This window comes from Periophthalmus magnuspinnatus, chromosome 16 (genome assembly GCF_009829125.3).
Source record: "Periophthalmus magnuspinnatus isolate fPerMag1 chromosome 16, fPerMag1.2.pri, whole genome shotgun sequence".
NCBI classification, from domain to species: Eukaryota; Metazoa; Chordata; class Actinopteri; order Gobiiformes; family Gobiidae; genus Periophthalmus; species Periophthalmus magnuspinnatus.
In genome coordinates this window covers 849,137-870,045 of record NC_047141.1, presented here as the reverse complement: position 1 = coordinate 870,045, position 20,909 = coordinate 849,137, and the positions used below count along the sequence as shown (strand labels likewise).

The window sequence follows — 20,909 nt, the reverse complement described above, 5'->3', positions numbered from 1 at the left end:
CTTATTCACAACAGGGGCGCCGTAATTACGTAACCACGCCAAACAGCGCCAGTCCTTGTATTTTTATAGACGTAATGAAGTACAACTACCACAGCCAGTTTGTATCTTGGCTGTTTTGTGTCGAGAGTAAACAAGAGATGGTGTAAAATGAAGGCAGGATTAAATGATCCCAGGGCTGGGTCTGGTAAAAATAAATAAATTAATTAATAAAAAAAAAAAACCAAAACCCTAAATGAATGAATATTGTTATTGTAAAATCTGTGTAACAGTGTTGATACTAACATTTCAATCTCGATTTTGATAAGGAATAGACTCAATACTCAATACTGATACCAATACCACGATGATAATAAAAACACTTTAGACAATATACTGTGATTTTCCACATTAAATGGTAGTACTTTCTTTTCTATTCCCATGTGGACTTATATCAGTGTAATCCCTCAGTGTCCAGGTAGGTTCCATAGGAGTCCATGGGCGTATACTAGTCTATGTGTCTTATACTTGTTCTGATACAGCTCAAAATCATTCTAAAGATATTCAGGAAAAGTTCATTTTTGTGCTGTCAATAGGACATGTGAGTATCGATACCTGCTCAAATGAGTTTCTAGTTTCGATACTAGTTTTAGTATCGATTAGTAGGTCTGATTTTTTTATACCACTGACAACACTATTTGCAACTCAAGAAAGACCAGCCCACCACCCCTCCAGGATCCAGACTGATTTTATCTTCTGATAAGTATGGATCTGCAAGTTAGACTTTCAACTTAACACAGATCTCAGCAAAAGGCCTCAAGTCCTACCCTACCATAGCGCCCCCCCGTGGGTCTGACTCACTCTGACCAGGTTTACTATCCCCCGGATTCAGACCTGGTTCAGTCCTGGTTCAGTCCTGGTTCAGTCCTGGTCCAGTCCTAGTTTAGTCCTGGTTCAGTCCTGGTTTAGTCCTGTACTGGACTGCACCCATAGTGATTTTGTTTTATGCAAACCAGATTCAGATTTGGACCTGGTTTGAATTTCAAATGAGTTCTTTCCAAATGAGGATTCACCATAGCCCAGACCAGCACACGAAACCTGCCAGCTCCACGGTAAGACCAGGCCTGGTTTAGTCCTGTCTTAGACTTGGTTTAGTCTTGGTTTATTCCTAGTTTAGATTTAGTTTAATCCTGGTTTAGTCCTGGTTCAGTTCTGTTTAGCCCTGATTTAGATCTGGTTTAGTCCTGGCTTAGATCTGGTTAAATCCTGATTTAGTCTGGGTTTAGCATGGTTTAGTCCTGGTTTAGTTTCTGACTTTATTCCTGGTTTACATCTGGTTTAGTCCTGGTTTAGTCCATGTTTAGTCCTGGTTTAGTTCTGATTTAGATCTGGTTTAGTCTGGGTTTACTCAGTCCTATTTCACATGTTGTCTGGTTTTAGAATGTAAAAATGTTTACTAAGGTACTTTGACATTTGAATAGTTTAAGATCATTTAAGATAAGGGGTGTTGTTTTCAAGCCTCTCCTGATTGGCTCTTTGGTTGCCATAATACTTGTTGTTGGAATTCCAAATATGGAACTGGGCTCCAGATTAGCCACTGTAACTGCTAGCCTCGTGTCATGATGATTATAAACTTCACCAAAAATATATTTTTAGTCAAATCTTAAGCACAATTATGTTAATATGTTTTATTGAAAAACGAGTAAAGAGTAATGTAACTAATCTAATATCTAATTTTCCTTCAAAGTTCCTGCTATTCCTCAGGCTCCTTCGACATGTTGGTCCGGCTGCTCCTGCTCCTCCTGCTGGCCGCATCATCAGGTACAAACACATGTGTCTGTTAGAATCATGTGTGCTGGACCATAGACACATTTACATCACCTATATTCTGTCTATAATTTCCTCTCTGTAACTCTGTGATGTCGCACTGTGGGGCTTTAGCCATATAACAGGCTTTAACCCTGTCTTAGTGTCATGAAATACTCCACAGCAATTTTCCCAGCAGCAGGTGGACCAATCACAGAGCAGCTTTGTGGTGTGGGCAGAGCCTATTTTCACAGAAATACAGGCGATTTAGAAATGGATTTTAAAGTTAGACATTTTGTCTTGTTCTGCTGTTGTAATCCTTCCACCAATCAGATTCAAGTATTAGTCACGACATTCTGTCTTTTCCCAATGGCTGTCAGCGAGAGCCGTTCCAGATACATTTGCAGAACTAAGTTCAAAGTGGCATATATCAATCCAGCATGAGCCAGGTCAGGGTTATTTTGCACAGTGAAGGTAGTGGAGTGGGTGTCTTTAAAAACCCAGAGGAGCACATGATTATATCAGAAGGTGGAATAGAGTTTTGTCACACACATTTCCTGTTAGCAAACCAATTCTTTGTTTAAAGTCTGAGGCTTACAGCATGCACGGTTTGTCCTCACTCCTCATCGTGAGCACGGCTCATGACCCCCTGTTCACTGCACCACACAGATGCAAAATGGTAAGATTGTCGTGCCCAAAGCTTGCATGTGTAGCCCAGCTTTAGGTGCCCCCAAATGGACACTGAGGACACTACATCATGTGAAAGGTCAAAGTTAACTGAGGAAACACAAACATTGTTTTAGATAAGATAAACTTTATTGTCCCAAAAGGGAAATTTGTCTTGGGCTCACTGCCCGCAGCTTAAAAACACAGTTACACTCACACATACAGTACAGTCAGGCAACAGTCTCAAGATACATGTGCCATTATTAATGTCCATTAATTAACGTTTTGCAGAGTGCCAGAGTGTGGGCAAGGAGTTTGTGGCGGTTTTCCTGGAGAACATTGCCTACTACCACCCGTCTTCATCTAACAACTACTTCCGTATCATTGCTCTGCACAACGACACTCAGGTTGACCTGAAAGCAGACTCCATGTTTAGTGATAGCGGCAAACTGGCGTCCGGCGAAATCCGAGAGTTCTACGTAAATCCTGAGTTAGAACTGGACAAGAGCCAAACCTCACTCAAAGTGGTGACCATCATGGCTGACAAGAACATCTCTGTAGAGATCCTGAGCTACAGAAACAGCAGTGTCCAGACGGCACTGCTGTTGCCCAAAGACCAGCTGGCACAGGAGTATCACCTGCCCCCAATCCCTGAGATCCAGAGAACCACTGTGCCCGAGGCAGATGTGACCAACGCGGTGACAGAGCGAAGTCGCTTTAAAGTCATCCTGGTCAACGCTGACCAGAACCAGGACAACATCATCGCTGTGAACGGCACTGCGGGCTTCTCTATCACCTTGAAGCCGAAAGAGGTGGCACAGGAGTGGGTGGAGGATAGCATAGCGGGAAAAGTCATATCGGGCACGGCTCCGTTTCTGGCACTGTTCGGGCACCCATGTGCCATTTATGCCAACTGTACGTGTGGTCTGCTCTTCACACCGATGCTGCCCACCAAACCCACCGATGCCATCTACATTATCCCACCTGCATTCAGTGCAGATATTCAAGTGTTGATGCCATCTAAAGGTAAGAGGGAGACCTTGTCCTCGATGAGGGTGAATGACCCAGGCCCTGTGGTGCTCCAGAGGCCTGGGCTGCTCCTGAACCTTATCTCAGAGGATGATTTTGGCTCGTGTTTCGCTGTTCACACCGTGAGCGACACACAGAACTGGGTGGTTGTCATGGTGCCCTCAGACTCCACCGGGCATGTGCACATCAACACTGCCATTGCAGACACCACCTGGAGTGCTGTGAGTGACACCAAGTACAGCTGGGCCAAAATACACCTGGACCCCGGCAAACACATTGTATGGCACGAGTCTGCTCTCATGGCCGTGTGGTTCATCGGAGAGAAAGTCCAATCTACCATGTTTGGAAACCCAGCAGCCCGCCTCAGCATTTTCCCAGGTAAACCAGGTCTAAAGCACGACTAAAGCAGGACTGAACCAGGTCTAAACCAACACCAAACCAAGTCTAAACCAGGGCTTACACAGGACTAAAGCAGGTCAAACCATTACTAACCTAGGTCGAAACCAGGACTAAAGTAGGACTAAACCAGGTCTAAACCAAGATTAAACCAGGTCTAAACCAGGACAAAGCCAGGACTAAAGCAGGTCTAAACCAGGTTTGAACCAGGTCTAAACCAGGACAAAGCCAGGACTAAAGCAGGTCTAAACCAGGTTTGAACCAGGTCTAAACCACATCTAAACCAAGACTAAACCAGGTCTAAACCAAGACTAAACCAGGTCTAAACCAAGGCTTAACCAGGACTAAAACAGATTAAACCATTACTACACTAGGTCTAAACCAGATCTAAAGTGGGACTAAAGCAGGACTAAACCAGGTCTAAACCAGGTCTGAAGTAGGTCTAAACCAGGTCTAAACCAAGCCTAAACTGGGGCTAAACCAGGTCTGAACCAGGTCTAAACCAGGTCTGAACCAGGTCTAAACCAGGTCTAAACCAGGTCTAAACCAGGTCTGAACCAGGTCTAAACCAGGTCTAAACCAAAACTAAACCAGGTCTAAACTAGGGCTAAACCAGGACTAAATTTGGACTAAAGTGAAACTGAACCAGTTCTAAACCAGGACTGAATCAGGACTGAACAAGGACTAAACCAAGCCTAAACCAGAGCTAAACCAGGTCTAAACCAGGACTAAAGCAGATCAAACCATTACTAAACCAGGACTAAAGTAGGACTAATCCACGTGTAAACCAAAACTAAACCCAGTCTAAACCAAGTCTAAACCAAGACTAAACTAGGTCTAAACCAAGACTAAAGTAGGACTAAAGCAGATTTAAACCAAGCCTAAACCAATACTAAACCAGACCTAAACCAGGCCTAAACCAGGCCTAAACCAGGGATTAACCAGGACTAAAGCAGGTCTAAACCATGACTAAAGTAGGTCTAAACCAGATCTAAAGTTGGACTAAAGCAGGACTGAACCAGGTCTGAACTAGGACTAAGCCAGGACTCAACCAGGTCTAAACAAGGTCTGAACCAGGTTTAAACCAGGACTAAAGCAGATCAAACCATTTGTAAACTAGGTCTAAAAAACAGGACTAAAGTAGGACTAAAGCAAGACTGAACAAGTTCTAAACTAGGACTAAACCAGGACTGAACCAGGTCTAAACTAGGTCTGAACCAGGACTAAACCAGGTCTAAACTGGGTCTAAACCAGGTCTGAACCAGGTCTGAACCAGGTCTAAACCAAGACTAAACCAGGTATAAACCAGGACTAAATCAGACTAAACTAGGTTTAACCCAGGATTAAAGCAGGACTAAAGCAGGTCTAAACCAAGACTAAACCAGGTTTAAACCAGGACTAAATCAGACTCAACCAGGTCTAAACCAGGACTAAAGCAGGACTAAACCAGGACTAAACCAGGTCTAAACCAGGTCTGAAACAGGACTAAACCAGGTCTAAACCAAGACTAAACCAGGTCTAAACCAAACCTAAAACAGGTCTAAACCAGGTCTAAACCAGGAGTAAAGAAGGTCTAAACCAGGTCTAAACCAGGAGTAAAGAAGGTCTAAACCAGGTCTAAACCAGTACTCAACCAGGCAGCTCTGAACCAGGTCTAAACCTGGTCTAAACCCTGGTCTAAACCCGGTCTGTGCTTCATAGATTATCGCGGCTGTGTGTTGAGCCCAGAGCATGTGGAGATCTTGACACAGCAGAGCTCATGGCAGGAGTCCATCCAAGCCTGTAGGAACCTCAGCCTGGACCTGATCAGCCTCACAGACCCAACCCTCCAGAGCAATATCTACCAGAAGATCCAGAACCACAAAGACAACCTGACAGATCTATGGATGGGGCTGAGGAAGAGCTCGTATTCTGGAGAGTGGTAAGCCGTTGGTTCTTCTAATGCACATTTATGCACATACACATACATCATAGAGTGTATGGACATAGCTAACCTGCTTGCTGCCGCCTTCCAAACAGGAAGTGAGCGTGGAATGTTCATATAAACCTGCTCTGCATGATCCTGGTGTTTTTATTTAACAATTTTTTCCCTAAATCAAGATATGAACATTAATAACAGACCAACCCGGTGCCTCCTTTCCTTGAGGTCAACAGGTTTGATTGATAGCATTGCTAAGTGCCCACTCTCTGCTGAACTAATGGGCGGGAAGAGGCCTGGCTCCTAACTGGCTCTTTGGTTTCACAGACGGATTTCCAAATATGGTCCCTGGTTGCAGATTAGCCGCTATAACTGCTAGCCTCGATGAGCTTAATTTGGTTGCAATCCAAAACCATGGGTGACGTCACACTCACTTAGTTGACTTCTTTATACAGTCTGTGGGTGGGATTAAAGGTTAGTTTAATCAGAAATGTTTTGAGAAGTGATTTGAATGGATCAGTAGTTTCAGCAGTTTGTATACATGGAGAGAGGTTTCCGGAGTGTAGGCACCTGGTCACGGATGCTCTGTCTCCCATGGTCCACAACCTGGAGCGGGGAACAGTGAGCTCAGTGGAGAAAGAGTGGAGAATCCTGGAGGGTGTGTAGATTTGTAGCAGGTCTGAGAGGTACTGAGGCGCCTGGGCATGGAGGGATTTTGTGAGGAGGAGATTCTTCTACTGGATCCAGAATTGTATTGGAAGCCAGTACAGGTGGGTGAGAGTGGGGGTGATTTGTTGCCAGGGCCTGGTATGAGTGAGAACCCAGCAGAATTTAAGCACACACACACAATTCAGTCCACTGTGTTTTGTAGACACAGTGGACTGAAAAAAACACAATAGCTGTTTACCTTCAGGGCTACACTAAATAGGCTCTGTGCTAGGGTGACCACACTATTGACCCAGTTTTGAGCCCCGTGTCTCCTGTCCCAGCAGGTGTATCTAAAACCTTTTATGTGTCTTAGTTGACAGGGGATGTTCTGGGAGTCATCCATTTGATTGTTTTCTGTTGATTAATTTGCTTGTCTGTTGCTGTTTCATTGTTGATTTTCGCACTTTCTGTTAGTTTAATCAATTCTCATGTTCAGCCCTAAGAGGCAACTGCTGTTTTGATTTTGGGCTTTACAAATATAAATTGAATTGAATGTCCCATTAGTCCCATGTCCCTGTTTTTGAATAATTTGATCCAAGCCAACAGTAAAGGGGTAAAATATATTATTTGTTTAACTAAAATACAGAAAACTTTGCTTGAAAATGTCCAGTGCCTCAGATTCTGACTAACACAAGTGAGTTGAGAATGGACAATGTTATGAGCTCTTTTCACAGTTTTACTTAAACCAAACATTCCAACTGATTCCAACCTCAGGTCTGTCCCCAGTTTGAAATCTAGTGACCTTACTCTGCACAACAGCAAACAGTGGGTTTGTAAACAGTTTAGCCTCTAACTCCCTAACCCCTACCCCTAAACCCTCACCCCTAGCCCACCCATACCTCCCTGTCCACTGCCTAACTTTAACCCCATAGAGGATCAGACAGTGGATAGGGAGCTGCATGTAGATGTCACTGGCAACATGTTTAACATCTACAAATGAAGAGGAAACTGGAGGACACTTCTGTGGAGGACGCTTCTGTGTTTGTGTCTCAATGCTAATGCTAATGCTAACACAATAAAGTGAAGTAATCTACATTAAAAACAATCAGTAGTCTTTACTTTTTTTTTTTTTTTTTTTTAAAGGAAAATAGTTTTGTATTTAGGATCTTACAAGGGTTAAAGTTCTATGAGGTGTGATGTGTGACGCAGTCCGATCTCTATTGGTGTGCTCTGAGTGTCAAGTGGATTTAACCAATCACAGCAGAGTGTGAAGTCTCAGATAAAGCAGAATAGGCAGTGAAAGGGTGTGTACAAAAGAATAGGGATTCTCCAGTCTAGGTGTACTCAGCCAATACGATATCTGATATGTGCCTTTCTATAAGCGTGGCCCTAAAAGGTTAACTTTAGAAATTAACTTTTCACTTCTGTTAAATTCATAACAAAATGAATTTCTCTGGGATATAAAATGATTGTCCAAACTGTGGTCCAGGGGCCAAATCCAGCATTCATTCAGCATTCAGACAAATTTGTATTATCCTTCAGGCCTTCTACTGAATTGGTCCAAATCAGAATCAGAATCAGAATCAGAATCAGAAGACTTTTATTGCCATAGTCTGTGAACACAGTTCACAAACTAGGAACTTGATTTGGTGAAAAAGTGCAACATAAACACACTGAATAAATACAAATAAAAATAAGGGCATGCACAAAGTTAAAAAGATATGCTTAAAAAAAATCAAATGAAATACTTAAAGGGAGAAAATATGTACAACAGCAGCATCAGAACAACAGTGCAAAGTGGCTTTTTAAAGTGACCGGTGTTATTAAGTGTCCAGTTTAGTGCAGATATTAAGTGTTCATGAGACAAACAACAGAGGGGAAGAAACTGTTCTTATGGCGAGAGGTTCTGGTCCCAATGGACCGTAGCCTCCTGCCAGAGGGAAGTGGCTCAAATAGTCCATGTCCAGGGTGAGAAGTGTCAGCTGCTATACGGCCTGCTCGCCCCCGAGTCCTGGAGACGTACAGGTCCTGTATAGATGGAAGGCTGCAGCCAATCACCTTCTCAGCAGAGCGCACAATGCGCTGCAGTCTCTGTCTGTCCCTGGCAGTGGCCCCAGCGAACCACACAGTGATGGAGGAGGTGAGGATGGACTCAATGATGGAAGTGTAAAACTGCACCATCATCTGGACTGGCAGCTTGAGTTTCCTCAGCTGCCGCAGGTGGAACATCCTCTGCTGGGCTTTCTTGATGAGGGAGCTGATGGTCGGCTCCCACTTGAGATCCTGGGTGATGCAGGTGCCCAGGAAGCGGAAAGAGTCCACAGTGGTGATGGGGGAGTTCGTCAGAGTGAGGGGAGGCAGGGGGGCTGTGACTTTCCTGAAGTCCACGATCATCTCCACTGTCTTCTGGGCGTTGAGCTCCAGGTTGTTGCTGCTGCACCAGGACACCAGCCTGTCCACCTCCCTCCTGTAGGCAGACTCATCGCTGTCCGAGATGAGTCCGATGAGGGTGGTGTCATCCGCAAACTTAACCAGTTTGACGGAGTCGTGGCTGGAGGTGCAGCAGTTGGTGTACAGGGAGAAGAGCAGGGGAGAAAGTACACAGCCCTGTGGAGATCCTGTGCTGATAGTCCGAGTGTCCGAGACATTCTTCCCCAGCCGCACGCGCTGTCTCCTGTCTGTCAGGAAGTCAGTGATCCACCTGCAGGTGGAGTCAGGCATGTTGAGCTGAGCGAGCTTGTCCTGGAGCAGGGCAGGGAGGATGGTGTTGAATGCAGAGCTGAAGTCCACAAACAGGATCCTGGCGTAGGTTCCCGGGGAGTCCAGATGCTGGAGGATGAAATGAAGGGCCAGGTTAATGGCGTCGTCCACAGACCGATTGGCTCTGTAGGCAAACTGATCGTAAGCATTCATTTTAACAGCAAATGTAAGTATGGATCACAGGTCTCTGTGTGACACCGGTCTGAGGAAGATACATGTGTGGGTATTGTATAGTTACTGGATCAGTGAGGAGACTGATACCACACTGATCCATGTGTGTTGTACAGGTAATCACCAGGGAACCTCACACCACACTGATTATGTGTCTGTATGTGTAGAGGTGATCAGTGAGGATACTGATACCCCACTGCACTGTGTGTGTGTTGCGCAGGTACTGGATCAGCGAGGAGCCACTGCAGCATGTGGACTGGGCATACGGCTCTCCAGATGAAGATGACATGAGACACTGCGCCCGGATCAGCCGCACGGACCCACAGCGCCTCAGCTGGACCCATCACGACTGCTGCAGCGAAGCTCGACCTGTGTGCTATCGACACCCCACACTGCTCACCATCTAAGCCTCAGCAGCTAAACCAAGACTAAACCAGGACTGAACTGGGTCAAATCAGGACAGAACAGGACTAAACCAGGGATAAACTGGGACTAAACCAGGAATGGAGCAGGACTGAACTGAGTCTAAACCAGGACTAAACCTGGACTGAATCGGGACTCAACTGGCTAAACCAGAACTAAATCAGGATGAAACCAGGGCTAAATCGGGACTTAACCCAGACTCAACTAGGGCTAAACCAGAACGAAATCAAGACTGAACCAGGACTGAAACAGCCTTAATGCTGAGGTACTGTGATGTAACAGGACAGATTAGTGCTAAAGATACTTGTTTTAAACCTAGATATTTTTGGTTTTGTTCATTACAATTATAACATTAGATTAATATCCTGTTGTTGCACTGATGTACTCTAATGTTTTGTTATTAGATGCTAAACTTTGTGCCAGTTTTTGTCTGTAGATAGACCACAGACTGTATCTTTCTCTGGACATAGCTAACCTGCCAGCTGCCGCAGTTCCATCAACTCTGGCTCCAATTCACAGAAAAACTGTGGCCTTTCTGTAACTGCAGCCATCAGGCTCCTCATTCAGACCTTAAAATGTTGTTTTTTATTTCACTATTTTGTCCCTAAATCAAGATATGAACATTAATAACAGACCAATCAGGTGCCATTTTTCACTGAGGTCGCACCCGCTAATGTTAGCAACGGGTTTGATTGATAGCATTGCTAAGCTCCCTACTACACCCGCTCTCTCCTGATTGGCTCTTTGGTTGCTATGATACCCACAGATCTCCAGATTAGCTGCTATTATTGTTAGCCTCGATGAGCTTCATTTGGAGCGTGACATTATGCTCACTTAGTTCTTTATACAGTCTATGGTAAAGATCCAGTAATTACAGATTTATAAACCATAAACTAGGTCACATCTGGGTTTAGATCTTTAGGTTCTGCAGCTCAGTGTGACTCACGTCTGTGTATGTTGTGACAATAAAACATTTAAACTTTGAGGAGAATGTCATCTGTCACTGAAGACTCAAACAACATTTCCAACCAGGACTGAACCAGGATTGAACCAGGACTCAACTAGGGCTAAACCAAAACTGAACCAGGGCTAAACTAGGACTAAACCAGGTCTGAACCAGGGCTAAACCTGCAAACACCACACTGCACCAGGCTTAGGTATGATCCACAAAACAAGATTGTTTATTGATTAGGTGTTTTTTCCTCTCTGTCCCCTCTCTCTCTTTCTTCTCTCCCTCCCTCTTTAGCCTCCCTTCCTTTATGTCCCCTTCCTCTCTCTATCTTCTCGCTCTCATACTCTCTCTCCTTCCCTCTCTGCTCTCTCTCTTTCTTCCATCCATTCTTCCTTTCTGTCCTCTCATTCTCTCATTCTCAACTCTTTCTTTAACCTCCACCTACCAACCTTTCCAATCTCGCTCCCTTTCTTTACCTCTTTCTCTTCAATCATGACGTCCCTTTTCCCTTTGCTGTTTTACAAAACAAATGTGGATTATTCAAAGAGGAGCTTAAGACAGAACCAACTGACTCCACATGCCACACGTGGCAGGTGCAGGAGTGACAAGTGTGGGTTAATTCTTTGACATGGCACTGCACTGTTTCTCACTATTTACTAATCTGATGTTGCATTTGGAGTGATTCGTGCATGTTTGAGCAATGTTTAATTGCTTATTTTCAATGTGCCATTTTGCCAATCAACCCATTTTCACTGCCATCGGTACACTCCTACTACCAAGGCAAGTTTATTTGTAGAGTACACAAAGTAATTCAGTGCTTAAGAGAATAAAAAAGACATTAAATCACAATACAAAAAACAAACAAAAAAACATAAATAATCATCATAAAATTAATTTTAAAAGAGAAAAGTTCAGAAAAGTTTCAGTCATATGCACAGCTAAACAGAACAGTTTGAAACCTGGATGTAAACATTGTCAAAATAGAGGCCTGTCTCACATCTTCAGGAGGACTGTTCCAGGTTTTTGCCGCATAAAACTGAACCGAGTAGCAGTGTTCTGGATGTACTGCAGCTGTCTTAACACTCATTTCAGAATCAGAATCAGAAGACTTTTATTGCCATAGTCTGTGAACACAGTTCACAAACTAGGAACTTGCTTCGGTGAAAAAGTGCAACATAAACACACTGAATAAATACAAATACAAATAAGGGCATGCACAAAGTTAAAAAGATATGCTTAAAAAAAATCAAGTGAAATACTTAAAGGGAGAAAATATATACAACAGCAGCATCAGAACAACAGTGCTAAGTGGCTTATTAAAGTGACCAGTATTATAAATTGTCCAGTTTAGTGCAGATATTATAAAGCAGAGGCCGATAAGCAAGCCGTTACAGTAGTCTATCCTACTGGAGACAAATGCATGGATAAGTATACCTCTGATTTTTGCAATGTTTTTACATGGTAAAAAGCTGCAGATATGATTGATTTTGTGCGGCTGTTAAAGTTCAAGTATGAATCCATTATTACACCTACCGTAGATTTCTTGCTTGATTTGAAGGTTTTAGAGAGAGAGAGAGACTAGAGGTCACTGCTGACACTTTCTCTTTGTTTTTGTGGGCCAAAAATCATCAGCCTTGATAGTGACAAAGTCAGCACTCAGATCTAATAGTATCAAGATAAGAACAGTCTCAGTGCTGAGGTGTGGTCTAAAACCAGACTGGAAAACACCAAAGGACTTGTTCATTTGGAGAAAGTGAATAAGCTGTTGGTAAACAACTTTTTCAAGGACTTTGCCTAAAAACGGCAGATTTGAGATTTGTCAGTAATTGTTCAATATTGTGGCATCAAGACTGCTCTTCTTTGGGAGAGGCTTGATAATTGAAGTTTTCAAAGCTCTTGGGAATGTTCCAGATTGAAGTGACACCTTAACCTTGCAAGCAAGTGGTAATAGCAAACTGTTGAGCGCAGATTTTTTGAAATCTACATATTTCATTTTGGTACAAATTTAAAAAAAATGCTGCTCAATAGTGTAATGTACAGCTATTCATAGTAGGGGCCAACAGCATGCGGCGCTATGTTGTGATGACCTTTGCGGTGACATCAGCTCCCACTGGGCACCGCAGTTTTCAAACACGGAAGTCAGCGAACTTGTTTCTTTTAATTGTTTTACATGGATATTGTTATTTAAAATGTGCAAATTATAGCATAATGTTTCACGGACACCATAGATTATAACTATAGAGCAAACACAAGCACAATGGCACAAACTGATTTAAATCTAATCTAGACTGAGCCCTGTCTAATAGTAAAGATCTGTGTGTTTTTAATGCAGAGGTCCACAGCCAACCCTATGCCAGTAAAACAAAGCTTTGGAGCAGACGCCACACTGACGGAGGAAGAAACTATTTGACTAGTTTTGGTTTTAAATGACACTGACGTTGTTTATCGTCATGAAATTAATATTGTTTTATTAAGGAAAGAATAATAATAATCAAAATATTATGATGAATAAACTTTTTTGCCAAATTGCCCTGCCCGACTGTGTGTTTTGAGCTATTACCAATTATTGAAAATGTATTTAGTAATGCGGGGCTAAATAAAATGCCTAAATGTATTCATTACAGGACTGAACCATGACTAGGGCTGAACCATTACTAAACCAGGACAAAACCAGTACAGAAGGACTACATGCATTTATTACAGACTCAAAAATATATTTTAAATTTGCAAATACAAATTCTCATCATTATAAATGTAAACATGATAATTATCAACGGTTGTCCCACATTCTCCGACAGTGTGCGACAGTTGTGCACGATTTACGGCAACTCCTGCGGTCATGTGTTGAACTCTAAAATGAGCCAATCTGCGGCGGTAAGAACGTTACACCACGGGGAAATAACGGGGAAATAACGATACGGAGGTACGACACGGCGGTACTGGCTTGTCCTGTGTCTGCTCTCTGAGTTTCACTGTGAATATCACTCAAAAACCCGAGAGACAGCGGTGTTTTAGCCGTTAGCTTAGCCACCATGCTAGCCCCAGGCTGTCACATAAAAGCACTGACTCGGGCATCTGAAAAACTTAAAATGTTTTAAAAATAAACCCGTGGGGGGTGTCACAGCTCTTGACCACAATGTCTAAAACTAGTTTATACTTAGTTTTACGTACGTTTTAGCCCAGTGTTGGTTCTGTCCTCCGGTCTTGGTTTAGTCTTGATTCAGTCTTGATTCAGTCTTGATTCAGTCTTGATTCAGTCCTGGTTCAGTCCTAGTCCCGTCCTAGTCCCGTCCTGGTCCCGTCCTGCTTCCGTCCCGGTTCAACCTAGCCGAGTCCTGCTTTAGTCCCAGTTCAATTTTGGTTCAGTTCTGGTTCTTGTCTCTTGCAGATGGAGAACTACACTCTGGTCGGTTCGAAGGAGCAGCCGGCTGTTTGTCCATTCATGTTTCTTCCCAAAGATGTGCCTCAGATCCGGGTCAAAGATGGGAGCAAGATCCGGAACCTGCTGCGATTTGCCCTGAGCCGCATGGAGCCCAAGACCGGGCCTGGCCCCAGGTCTAAATCTGGACCAAAACCTGTACCAGGATCTGTGTAAGGCCTCTGCTATTGTCTTGATTTAAGCCCAGTTTAGTCCTGACGTAGATCTGGTTTGTTCCTGTTCTAGTCCTTGTTTAGTCCCAGTTTTGTATGAACGCAGGCATAATGTCCTGTTTAAAGTTATATTTCTGTATATGTAAATATAAATCTGAATATGAAATATATGAAGTCTTTTCATTTAGGAGAGGGCCATATTGGCAAAAACTATTATTTCCTCTTTTTCCTCCTTTCTTCTCCTTGTATGCATTATACTTTCACCTCAAATCACTTCAGAAAGTGCTATTATATATATATATATATGTACAACCCCATTCCAATGAAGTTGGGAAGCTGTGTAAAACTAAAAAATACAGAATACTATGATTTGCAAATTCTTTTCAACCTATATTGAACTGAATAAACTACAAAGACATGATATTTAATGTTCAAACTGATAAACTTTATTGTTTTTATGCAAATATTCTCTCATTTTCAATTTGATACCTGCAACATGTTCCAATGAAGCTGGGACAGGGGCAACAAAAGAATGAGAAAGTTGAGGAACGCTTAAAATACACCTGTTCTGAACATTCCACAGGTGAACAGGTTAATTGGAAACAGGTGAGTGTCATGACTGGGTATAAAAGGAGCATCCCCAAAGGGCTCAATCATTCACAAGCAAGGATGGGGTGAGGTTCACCACTTTGTGAACAGCTGCGTGAGAAAATAGTCCAACAATCTAAGATCAACGTTTCTCAACACACAGTTACAAAGAATTTAGAGATTTCATCATGTACGGCCCATAATATCATCAAAAGGTTCAGAAAATCTGGAGAAATCTCTGCAAGTAAGTGGCAAGACTGAAAACCAACATTGAATGCCCGTGACCTTTGATCCCTCAGGCAGTACTGTATTAAAAACAGACATGAATGTGTAAAGGATATTACCACATGGGCTCAAAAACACTTCAGGAAACCATTGTCAGTTAACAGTTTGTCGCTGCATCTCCATGTGCAAGTTAAAACTACCATGCAAAGTGAAAGCCATATATCAACACCCAGGAACGTCGCAGGCTTTTCTGGGCCCGAGCTCACCTGAGATGGACTGAAAAAGTGTGCTGTGGTCTGACGAGTCCACATTTTAAATTGATTTTGGAAATCATGGATGTCGTGTCCTGCGGGCCAAAGAGTAAAAGGACCATCCAGTTATCAGCGCAAAGTTCAAAAGCCAGCATCTGTGATGATATGGGGGTATGTTAGTGCCTATGGCATGGGTAACTTGCACAACTGTGAAGGCACCATTAATGCTGAAAGGTACATACAGGTTTTTGGAGCAACATACGCTGCCATCCAAGGAAAATCTTTTTCAGGGACGTCCCTGCTTATTTCAGGAAGACAATGCCAAGCAGCATTCTGCACGTGTTAAAACAGCTTGGCTTTGTAGTAAAAGAGTGTGGGTACTAGACTGGCCTGCCTGCAGTCAAGACCTGTCTTCCATTGAAAATGTGTGGTGCATTATGAATCGCAAAATATGACAGCAGAGACCCCGGACTGCTGAGCAATTGAAGTTGTACATTCAGGAAGAATGGGAAAGAATTCCCCCTGCAAAGCTTCAACAATTACTGTCCTCAGTTCTCAAATGCTTATTGATTGAAAGGAAAGGTGATATAACACAGTGGTAAACATGCCCCTGTCCCAGCTTCATTGGAACGTGTTGCAGACATCAAATTGAAAATGAGTGAATATTTTCATTAAAAACAATAAAGTCTATCAGTTTGAACATTAAATATCATGTCTTTGCAGTTTATTCAGTTCAATATAGGTTGAAAAGGATTTGCAAATCATTGTTCTGTATTTTTTTAAGTTTGACATAGCGTCCCAACATTGGAATAGGTGTAGTATATGTGTCTGCATATATATGTATATGTATGTACATATATATAATGTACACACATACACAGTGGTCCCTTGTTTATCGCAGAGTTTATGTTCTAAAAAATAACCTGCATTAGGCAAAATCCACGAAGCAGTCAGCTTTATTTTTTACATTTCTATATACACTCACCTGAAGGATTATTAGGAAAACCATACTAATACGGTGTTTGACCCCCTTTCGCCTTCAGAACTGCCTTAATTCTACGTGGCATTGATTCAACAAGGTGCTGAAAGCGTTCTTTAGAAATGTTGGCCCATATTGATAGGAGCATCTTGCAGTTGATGGAGATTTGTGGGATGCACATCCAGGGCACGAAGCTCCCGTTCCACCCCATCCCAAAAATGCTCTATCGGGTTGAGATCTGGTGACTGTGGGGGCCATTGTCGTACAGTGAACTCATTGTCATGTTCAAGAAACCAATTTGAAATGATTCGAGCTTTATGACATGGTGCATTATCCTGCTGGAAGTAGCCATCAGAGGATGGGTAAATGGTGGTCATGAAGGGATGGACATGGTCAGAAACAATGTTCAGGTAGCCCGTGGCATTTAGGCAATGCCCAATTGGTACTAAGCGACCTAAAGTGTGCCAAGAAAACATCCCCCACACCATTACACCACCACCACCAGCCTGCACAGTGGTAACAAGGCATGATGGATCCATGTTCTCATTCTGTTTACGCCAAATTCTGACTCTACCATTTGAATGTCTCAACAGAAATCGAGACTCATCAGACCAGGCAACATTTTTCCAGTCTTCAACTGTCCAATTTTGGTGAGCTCATGCAAATTGTAGCCTCTTTTTCCTATTTGTAGTGGAGATGAGTGGTACCCAGTGGGGTCTTCTGCTGTTGTAGCCCATCCGCCTCAAGGTTGTGCGTGTTGTGGCTTCACAAATGCTTTGCTGCATTCCTCGGTTGTAACGAGTGGTTATTTCAGTCAACGTTGCTCTTCTATCAGCTTGAATCACTCGGCCCATTCTCCTCTGACCTCTAGCATCAACAAGGCATTTTCGCCCACAGGACTGCCGCATACTGGATGTTTTTCCCTTTTCACACCATTCTTTGTAAACCCTAGAAATGGTTGTGTGTGAAAATCCCAGTAACTCAGCAGATTGCGAAATACTCAGACACTCAGACACTCCCGTCTGGCACCAACAACCATGCCACGCTCAAAATTGCTTAAATCACCTTTCTTTCCCATTCTGACATTCAGTTTGGAGTTCAGGAGATTGTCTTGACCAGAACCACACCCCTACATGCATTGAAGCAACTGCCACTGTGATTGGTTGATTAGATAATTGTATTAAGGAGAAATTGAACAGGTGTTCCTAATAATCCTTTAGGTGAGTGCATTTTAAGGCTGTAAACCCCCTCACCACACACTTTATACACTTTTCTCAGACAGGCATTAACATTTTCTCGCATTTCTCTCTTGTTTAATTAATTAATACTGACTCACACATATAACACAGTTCCTCTGACCGTGCCTTTGTCCTGACGCCACCCCGCTGTAGTGTCGATCGAATATTTATGTAAATTTGGCTGAACACGTTTTGTACTGTTTTGCACAAAAAAATCCACGAAACAGCGAGACCGCGATATGTATGTATATGTATATATATATATATATATATATATATATATATATATACATACACGCGCAGACACACACACACAAATATCCTTTTCCTGATTTGTTTTGTTCAACCCTAGACCAGAGCCAGGATCTAAGCCACAACTGGACCGGACTAGTCCAGATCCTCCTGAGTTGCAGAGCCGCTGTGTGGTTTTCACTGCTGTGGGAAAAGGAGCATCAAAAGCCATCACCTGTGCAGAGATCGTCAAGAGAAGAGTTCCAGGATTGCACCAGGTACTAGAGGGTTTAGATCTGGTTTAGTCCTGGTTTAACCCTGGTTTAATCCTGGTTTAACCCTGGTTTAATCCTGATTTAGTCCATCTTTAGGCCTGGTTTACACTGGCATTTCCCCATTTATTAAAGGTTAATAAAGGGTATCTTACCGCTTATCTTTAGTCTTGCTTTTCGTTGTGGTGTTTGTTTGTTCTATCTGTATCTGGGTGGGTTGTCTGCGGTTTCTCCCGATCATTCCAAAACATGTACCACAGGCCAAATCCTCCCGCTATGATAATCCTGACCAAGCCTAGCTCAAGAGCTGGAGATGGTTCCCACTGCTTCTGACAGGTTTAACCCAGAGACACTAAATGCTGGATCAAATGCAGAAGACAAATTTCCCCCACAGGGACATTAAAGTGTGCCTTACAGAGGGTCTCTCTGTTGCAGGTGACCCAGTTGTCCTACAGCTCAGTTTTGGACTCTTGGGACCCTGTTGATCCTGGTCTTGGTTTGGACTCGCTCACGGTGACCAGGAAGACCCCCTGTATTTGGATCCTGCTCTCCGCCGCACCACTGGACAGGTGCATGCTGGGATACCAGAGCCCCGGGCGCCATGATGACCTGTGGGCCAATCAGGATCCTGGGGACAGTGCCACGGAGCATAAACTAGGAAGCAGGAAGAGGAGAGGAGGCGGAGCCAGGCCACACAGAGAACACAGACCTCAGACGAAATGAAACCGGATCAGGATTTGGACCTGGTTTAGTCTGAATATGAACTTTTGTACCTAAACTGTCACTGGTTTGGACATTTGTTTCTGTTTTGGAGGACTTAAGTTGCAGAGAACAGCTTTTGGCGACACCTGGTGGTGGGCTGGTGTACAGCAATGTCTGTTCTGTTATAATGTTCACAATCATCACAAACAGACCTGGAGTTGTGTTTTGTTTTATTCACTCATGTTTAACACACAATCCCTGCATATTTAGACCAAGTTCTTCTTGCAAACAAACTCTGTTCCACCTTGTGATGTTATGTGGTAATACAGGAAGTGCTCTACTGTATTTAAACTCCATACACCTTCAGTAGCATCATTTGGATGATTTCAGCCCTGGATTTGCTAATCTCTACTAAAAGGTGAATAAGTAGAGTAATAATAAAGTGTGACTCAAACATGTGAATGAAACAGAACACAACTCCAGGTCTGTTTGTGAGGAGGTAACAGCATTTTAACATGGCTTAAAGCTACGATGCAACACAAGTCTATTATGCATAATATAGGACCTTTAAAGAGCCATGCAAAATAAAAGTTTTATTTTATGAATCTCCATAACACTGACTTGCTTAGTTTTATTAAATACAATAAGGGTTAGTAACAAGTTTTCTTTAATCATCAAAGAAGGTTCCATGTGGAGCTTTAAAGTGCATGTGACAGCTTTTTCATGTTTTTCTCATTCTGATTTGGTTTGGGGAGATCAAATGTGTGGTCAATATTTATCATAGTTTTACATCAATTAAAGCCACAGGCATGAAAATTTAAAGTTAAAGCCATACTTCGGAACATTCTCTATGGAGATTGATACGTTTATGACATGTGGATTATAGCTAAATAGACCACATTTCCATGGGAAATTTTTTGGCCCCCTTGCCAAATAAGGTTTGTGGATATGTGAGCCCACTCACAGCAAGGACTCATGTTTTTCATAGATTTGTACTGCAGTAAACGCAACCAAAAAAAAACCCATCCATCTATTCATCCATTTTTGATTAAAAAGTGACACCTTTAAATGTCAGTTGAAAATATCAGGAAGTGGCGTTATCCTTGTCATCAATACATGAACCCAAAATGTATATCTGACAGGTGTTGTAAAACTGCGTCATTGTTTTGGTCAAATCTTATAATATTAGTCTAGTATATAATATGCATATTAATGTTAAGTATGTTTTGGTGAAATGTGACAGGTGCACTGGCAGGTGTGGTGTCCTGAGCTGAGTGACAGGAGCAGCTGGTGCTCTCTGATCCTCAAACTTAAAGGATTAACTCACAACTCTCCTCCTCCTCGCTCTCTCCTGCTCTCTCATTTCTGTATTCCCTCTCTCTCTTGCTTCTTTCTTTCCCTCTTCTCCCTCACCCCTTACTCCTGCTCTTCCTTCAGCTTTCTCTCCTCTATCCATTTGCACACATTCTTAGCCTCTACTTTTCCTCCAAAGACTAATCTCCTTTCCCTCTCCTCTTTTCAGTCCAGTCTTCTCTCTTCTGGTCATTCTATCTGGCCTGGGTAAATTCTGATTCATTCTGATTAACCCACTCCTCCTTCAAGCCCTCTGCCTTTTTTTCTACCGGAACATTCCTCTCTCTCTTCCCTTCCTTCTCGTTCTTCTCTTTCTGTCTCTCATTAGTTCTGTTCTTGCTCTCTTCTCTTTCTGTCTCTCTTGCCCTCTCTCATTGGTTCTGACCTTCCTCTGTCTTCCCTCTCATTGGTTCTGTCCTCTCCGTCTCTTCCTCCTCTCTCTCTCTCTCTCTCTCTCTTCAATCCCTCTATTTCTCCCTCCTTCCTCGCTCACTGGTTCTGCCCTCACTCTTCTCTCCCCCTCCTCTCATTGGTTCTGTCCTTTCTCTTCTCTTCCTCTGCTCTCTTTCTCCTCTCTCCCTCTATCTCTCCCTCCTCCCTCAGTCATTGGTTCTGTTCTCTCTCTCTTCTCTCCCTGCTCTCTCTCCTTGGTTCTGTCCTGTCTCTCTTCTCTCTTTCTTTTCTTCTCTCCCTCACTGGTTCTGTCCTCCCTCTCTCTCTCTCTCTCTGCTGCA

At 43.0% G+C, this 20,909-nt stretch overlaps 2 protein-coding genes across 3 annotated transcripts; both read left to right on the top strand.

The window, feature by feature from the left end:
* The first annotated feature begins 1,067 nt into the window (after positions 1-1,067).
* LOC129456922 (uncharacterized) lies at positions 1,068-10,572 on the top strand. The gene is made up of 5 exons (XM_055227977.1): positions 1,068-1,088; positions 1,724-1,797; positions 2,740-3,855; positions 5,575-5,794; positions 9,591-10,572. The coding sequence occupies exons 2-5, from the start codon at positions 1,752-1,754 to the stop codon at positions 9,775-9,777; spliced, it is 1,569 nt and encodes a 522-aa protein (XP_055083952.1). The 5' UTR covers positions 1,068-1,088; positions 1,724-1,751; the 3' UTR covers positions 9,778-10,572.
* Positions 10,573-13,567: 2,995 nt separating this feature from the next.
* Positions 13,568-19,579, top strand: rpp25l (ribonuclease P/MRP 25 subunit-like). 2 transcript variants are annotated; one of them, XM_033981120.2, is made up of 4 exons: positions 13,568-13,619; positions 14,134-14,336; positions 17,970-18,126; positions 18,556-19,579. In XM_033981120.2, the coding sequence occupies exons 1-4, from the start codon at positions 13,602-13,604 to the stop codon at positions 18,841-18,843; spliced, it is 666 nt and encodes a 221-aa protein (XP_033837011.1). In that variant the 5' UTR covers positions 13,568-13,601; the 3' UTR covers positions 18,844-19,579. The 2 variants fall into 2 exon arrangements, with proteins under 2 accessions (XP_033837011.1, XP_055084010.1); XM_055228035.1 differs by having other exon boundaries at positions 13,589-13,668; positions 18,556-19,578.
* The last annotated feature ends 1,330 nt before the right edge of the window (positions 19,580-20,909 follow it).